The sequence below is a fragment of the Camelina sativa genome, chromosome 2 (assembly GCF_030686135.1).
Source record: "Camelina sativa cultivar CO46 ecotype springtype chromosome 2, ASM3068613v1".
In the NCBI taxonomy this organism is placed as follows: Eukaryota; Viridiplantae; Streptophyta; class Magnoliopsida; order Brassicales; family Brassicaceae; genus Camelina; species Camelina sativa.
The window spans coordinates 4,741,539-4,748,182 of NC_141881.1; the positions used below are offsets into that span (position 1 = coordinate 4,741,539).

Consider the following 6,644-nt stretch of genomic DNA (forward strand, 5'->3'; position numbering starts at 1 on the left):
TGTTTCTAAAAATTATTAAAGAAGAGAAGATTTGTGCTGTGTTACCATTGGCTAAGACATGACAATATTTATAGTACTCAGCGCTTAGATATATGACAATATTCTATTGGAAAACTAAATCTTATAACGTGCCCAATGGACCTGAACAAGTGGGCAAACCTACTGTTGCAATTTTGGGTGCAAGTGTGCTAATAATGTTTTTACCAAATATTATTATATGAGAATCTTTTCAAAAATATTTATTGTATAATATTTACACCCAAAATGAAAAACAAAATGTTTTATCTTAAAATTCTTTTTCTCTGGTCATTCCATAGAAATGTTAATTAGGGTTTTGGTAATCTATTCGAACACGACGAAGGCGGTTACAATAGTAACAAAACTGTTATTATGCACATTAACCATTCGGAGCTTAGATATAAAAACATGCCCAAGTTTGCTTGCCTACCTTGAATGCGAGTAAAAAGAAGGTATGGAAATTTTTTCGGGTTCACCTCTATTTTATTAGCCAATCAAAATTTGCTAGATAATATTATATTTAAAGATAAATCAAATTTAAAATTAGAAAATAGAAGTAGTTTTAAAAGTAATTTAAAACTATACAGTAATTTTAATTATATAAATAATCAAATCAACTATCTTAATTTTTATATATGCTAATATGCACCACTATCTTAAAAAATCTGTCTGTTACAAATACGCTTGATCACTTTCGTCTTGTTTCTAATTAGAATCGCTCAATATCTTGTTTCTCAGAAGTGTTAATGTTTTTTGGCATTTATCCGTTATCCCTAAACGAAAAGCATTCATCATTAGAACGAAAAATCCATAAATATTATACAAACTCTCCAAACATTGACCCCCATACAAGTCGAATATATATTACAAAACCAAACCCATCGATTACATTATTTTTCTTTCAAAATCGCATAGGTTGTTCGCTCAGTGGATCCCTTGCATAATATTACATATAGTTCATTTTATTAGGCGATATAGCTTTTATAGGCAGAAAACGAGTTCTTGAGAGGGTATGAAGCTCGCATAGCAATGCCGCATAAGCCTCTTGGATTGGCAATGTTGCGAGCCATCTTCATGTAGCCAGCTTCTCCCCATGTATTTCCCCTTGAATTTTTGACGAGCCAGTAGTCACGACCGTTCTCGGTTCCGTACCCGACCACAACAACTCCATGGTTTAGGTTTGTTCCGCACGTGCCATCAAACACTCCCTATGACATAAAAACAAAAATATTCATGAAATATTTTTCTAAATTAAAGAAGGTTTTCTAAACGAAAATCTTAAAATGTCTTTTTCTTCACCGATTCATAAAGCTGAAACTCTCGGCTGCTGGAATCGATAACGGCAGTCACAGGCTGGTGAGCAACCACTTTCATTAGAGCAAATTCGTCGTTGGCAGGCAAATTCTCATACCCATCAATCATAACATTCTTGTTGTTTTCCTACACAAAATATTTTTAAAAGAATAAGTTCAAAATGGAATCTTTCATCTACATTATTTACATATATGATCCTAATTATACTGACCTTGAGCCGGCCATCGCAGACTCCGTTAACAGCTTTGTAAGGATAATCTTTGTCGGTACCAAGACCACCGTTGTTCATGATGAACTCATAGGCCGTCTCCACTTTGCCTCCTCCGCAACCATTATTTTCTTTGTTACAATTGATCAAATCTTGCTCAGACAAAGTGACTAACTCTCCCGTCACAATCTTGTTTAAGCCTTCCACTGCTCCCACCGTCGAGAAAGCCCAGCAACTCCCTTCACACAAGAACAAAACAAACATATATTGTTTGTAGAGTTTTGGATAAAACTAGAATGATAGTGGTAATTACTAGTTAGTGTCATTTTTTAATTTTTAATTTTAGAATTGACCCTTATTAGTGACCACTATCATTTTCTGATATTTTGGTTTGAACTTTGAACTAACAATAATGTTTGACATACTATGGTCCACAAATATTTTGTGGCTAGTGTTAATTTGTATAAAATAAGAAAGAAAATATATTTGCAAACGATTAGAAATTATGATGAATTAAAAATATACTTACTAGCATTAATAAGTGATTTCTAATTAAAGCGAATTTAAATGTAACTTTGTATAATTATACCTTTACTATATAACTTGTTTTTCTTTTACTACGATTACTATTAGGTTTTATTTTACCCTAAATATATAAAAACTCGGATTTACAATCTGTACACTTACTGCAATGGCCTTGATCTTTCACTTCAGTAACTGCGCCTTCGTTTCTCCAGTCAACAGACTTAGGAAGCACATCACCAGCACTAGTCTTGTATCTATCGCTGCTAGTCATGAAGACGTGGTTCCTACGAGGTCTTGGATCAGCCCCGTGGCAAACTTCTTCATACTCATGAAGAGATAAATCCGCAAACCGGGTTAAACCCAGCCGATAACTAAGATTCTCAGCGTTCCGGTTATTGATAAAACGGATGTTGTCCTCGAAAATGGTCCGACGCCGTTCCTTCTCAGCTACGGACTCGTACACTTTCCCATGTTTGACCATCCATGACTCAAATATTAACGATGCTTCAGTGTCAAAAACACGACCAGAACTGGCGGTCATGTGGTTGTTTTCATCGTAGGAAACGACGGACATGTCCATGGCCGTGGCACAAGATGCGATGACCGTTGCTACTAAGAGGATCAGCATGGCTGTTTTAGCACTACCCATTTTTTGGCGTAAAAGGAATTAAACTTTGAATTGTGTTTGTTTCTGATAGTTATAAAAGAAGAACAATGGATTGTGTGTTGTGTTATTATGGCTAACATATGATAGCTTTTATAGTACTCAGAGCACAGATAGGTAGCATATGTCCATTGCAGTGAACAAGTGCATGCAGTGATGCAGATCTACCGTTGCAAGTGTTGGTGCGATTGTCCTTGTCAATCTTTTACCAAAGATTTTCAAATGAGACGATAAGTTTTAAAATTTTGTGGGTTCTATTGAAACTTTTTTTAGTCTATTTAGATTTCACGATTTGGGGATTAGGTGTAGGAAAAAGTGACTATTCAAATGAGAAGATTTCTATACGGCGAACCAGTGGCGGACCCAAGATTAAAAATTTAGGTGGTCAATATGTTATAGGGGAGAATCGAACACGGGTTAGGGAGGTTCAATTTAGGGGAACAAACCAACTTAGATACTGAGACTTCAATAATTTACATGCAAAAACAACTATTTATCTATTTTAGGCAGGTCAGTTGACCCACCTTCCTTCTACATAGGTCCACCATTGTGGCGAACACGTTACAATTCGTGTAGGTCTAAGTTATGAAAAAATGTGAACTTATTGTAGGTTTTTTTATGTTAATGAAAACATTTCCTATTAATTGAACGTACGAAAATAATGTACAGTATGTTATGGAAAGAATGATCTAAAGGTTTTAGAAATTTGTAATTCTCTGAGATGTTTTACATTAATTGAAGAACTTGTAAAAGTTTCCAAGAAAATAGATCGACTCTCACAAGTTTTGGTTATTAAAAATGTTTTCAGTAATTAGTAATATATATCACTGTGTCACTGTTAATATATATATATTTTCTTTTTTTAGTAAATATATATCACTGTGTCACTATTAATATATGTTCCTCAGCTAATGTAAAAAAAAAAGTTTGTATATAATCCCTAAATCGTAAAATGTATATCATAATCATAAAAAATCATAAAACCTAAATATATTGTACGATTCTAAGTCTGAATCGTTCCACGAATCATCTCACCGATTTTTCACGATTCTCCTGTGTAAGAACTTAGAAAAAAAGAACACCAAGATTTTACGACTTTAGGCCCAAATCGAAACCCTACGTCTCGCCAGAGGAATCTCTCCGGAATCCACTAAACACAAGTTTGTTACTCTCTCTCTACAAGATCTCTCTCTTCTCAGCACTGGAGTCGGTTTCTCTCTTTTATTAGCTTTGTTTTTTTTCTTTATCGGCTCATCCATCTCTTTTTCTTCCAGCGGCATCAGATCTAGTTTTTCAGATCTAGTTTTTTTAAAGCTTAACACTATAAGAAAACAGCTTAGATCTGACAGGCATATCTGTCAGATAGCCGTCGGAAACACGCATTACCGACCAAAAACCGACAGAAACGTCCATTGGATCTAGATTGTCGGAAAATTATTCTGTCAGAAATCCGTCAGAAATTACTGACGGATTTCCGACAGACGTTTAACCGACGGATTTCTGACAGAAATTCTACCAACGGATTTCTGATAGTCGTTTACTGACGAATTTCTGACGGCTAACGATTCGTAAATTTTCTCATTATACCGACGGAATTACCAACAGATTATATATATAATATTAAAAAAAAATTAAAATTTTAGAAAAATAAAATTAGCATAATTATACAATTTTAATTAAATACTAAAAATAATTATTATCTAAATGCTTAAATATTTAAATTCAGAAGTTTAAAACTTTTAGAAAATATATTCTAAAAACCCAAAACAAGAAATTGTTAAAAAACACTAAAAAATTGTTCCAAAAAATAACAATATATACTTAACAATATTAAAAATTCATAATATACAATATACTTAACTGAAAATAAATAAAAGCAAAATTAATAAAATGTATAAAATAAATACTAACAATATTAGAAACCATTGTAAAAAAAACAAACAAAATATATCAAAAATTATAAAATGTATAAAAATCTTATACCCATCCCTAAAAAAACTAAACAAATTCATCAAATCCAATTAATCAAAACCAAATCATCAAATCCAATAAAACCCAATTCTAACAAATCTAACACACATCTCTTACAAACCAATTCATCAAATCAATAACACCCAAATAGAACAAACTATCAAACCTAACAAATCTATCTTCTTCCTAAGAAATCTAAGAGAACTAAGCAAAAATTTTAAACAGATAAAAAGAGAACTTATCTTATAAGAAGTTGGAGAGAGTGGTAGGAGAGACTAGCCATATTGGAAGGAAGTAATCTATGGAGGTCAGCCATGGAGAGAGGATTTGAGAAAGATTTTCGGAAAAATAAAAACAATATGGGGAGAAGAAGATGAAGTGCTTTGGTAATATCGACGGTACTGACGGAATAACTGACGGAAGTCTTAATTTTTTCATTTCCCGCGTCTCGAAAATTTGACTTTATTTAGTTCGCGGGCAAAAAATTTGATATCCGTCGGTTTTCCGTCAATTATTTCCAACAGATTACCGACATATACCAAAATTTTGTCAATATTATATTTGTCGGATTACTGACGGATTACTGACGGATTTAAGATTAAAACTCTTAATTTCATAATTTTTATTGACAAATATGTATATAATATGTATTATATACGAACCATGAAATCATTTGTGAAAATAAACATCTATATGATTAAATTAGAGAGAAAAAATAATTTCAAAGACAAATGGCAAATACTTACCCATAATCCCCATAATATGTAATACCACACCATAAGTCTTTTAAGTAAACAACTTATTTTTCTATAAAAACACAAATTTTGATGAATGTTGTTTTAAAACAAGATTAGTTAGGCATTGAAAACTCATCTTTTATACATTGCTTATAACATAATGCATTATCGAGCTAAGTTAGAAAGATTTTACACTATCCACATATAAACCGTCACTTATCCGTCGGTTATTACTGACGGATTACCGACGGATCAAAAAAAACAGACCAAATTTTGACACACCCGACGAAAAGTTAATATCCGTCAGTTTTCCGTCGGTTATTTCTGACAGATTACCGACAGATCAAAAATCACCGACCCAAATTTGACACACGCGAAGAAAATTATATATCCGTCAGTAATCCGTCAGAAAAACTAACGGATTACCGACGGATTTTGTCCGTAAGTAAATTTCTGACGAACAACCGACAAACTAATCTCCTGTCAGATATTCGTCGGTAAACCGTTGGTAATTACCGACAGATTAATGCTGTCAGTAATTTCCATCAGTAATCGTCTTGTTTTCTTGTAGTGTAAATCTTCTCATCCTCAGCTTTATTGTTTGGTTCTTGTCTTTTAGTCAAGCACATATACAGATATGGTCGTTCCTTCCATAACAGAGACAGTTTTTCAACCGATTTTTTTCACTGTCTCAGATGAAGAAATCTCACCATTGTAGATCTAGATCTCCTTCCTTTCTTCTTGAAGAGTCTTTAGGATTTAAGGTGTCTCACCACCTCCGTAGTTCCACGCCGGTGAAACAAAAAGAGGGTCGCACAACACTTCAATCTGGGTCAAGTATTGTTGTAAAGGAGGTTATGGTATTTTAATCTGTTTGTGTGATTTTTCTTGTCTTAGATCTGTTCTAATTTTTCAAAGAAGGTTTAAGTTTTAATTGTCTTTTTTGGATCTCTAGATCTTGATCCGGATTGTAATCTAATGGATATAATAATATTTTAAGTTTGTTTGAGTTTTTTTCCCCTTGCCTCCGAAAGTGTTTTGTGCTTGCCGAGTTCTGCCTTTTGAAGGATTGATATCCTTGCCAGCTCTTGTACTTCACATTGTAACCTACCTTATGATTTTTATTTACGAAGAAAAAGATAAAAACAACTTAGTAAATTCAAATTAGTATAATTTATTATTGTTTAATTCTGGTTGTTAAATTACA

General features: G+C 33.0%; 1 protein-coding gene across 1 annotated transcript; it reads right to left on the reverse strand.

Moving 5' to 3' along the window:
- Positions 1 to 812: 812 nt before the first annotated feature.
- On the reverse strand, positions 813 to 3,036 carry LOC104718944 (putative cysteine protease RDL4). Its single transcript, XM_010436771.3, has 4 exons — positions 2,228 to 3,036; positions 1,544 to 1,779; positions 1,318 to 1,458; positions 813 to 1,226 (listed from the first exon to the last, which is right to left on the reverse strand). The coding sequence occupies exons 1-4, from the start codon at positions 2,712 to 2,714 to the stop codon at positions 984 to 986; spliced, it is 1,107 nt and encodes a 368-aa protein (XP_010435073.1). The 5' UTR covers positions 2,715 to 3,036; the 3' UTR covers positions 813 to 983.
- Between the last annotated feature and the right edge of the window lie 3,608 nt (positions 3,037 to 6,644).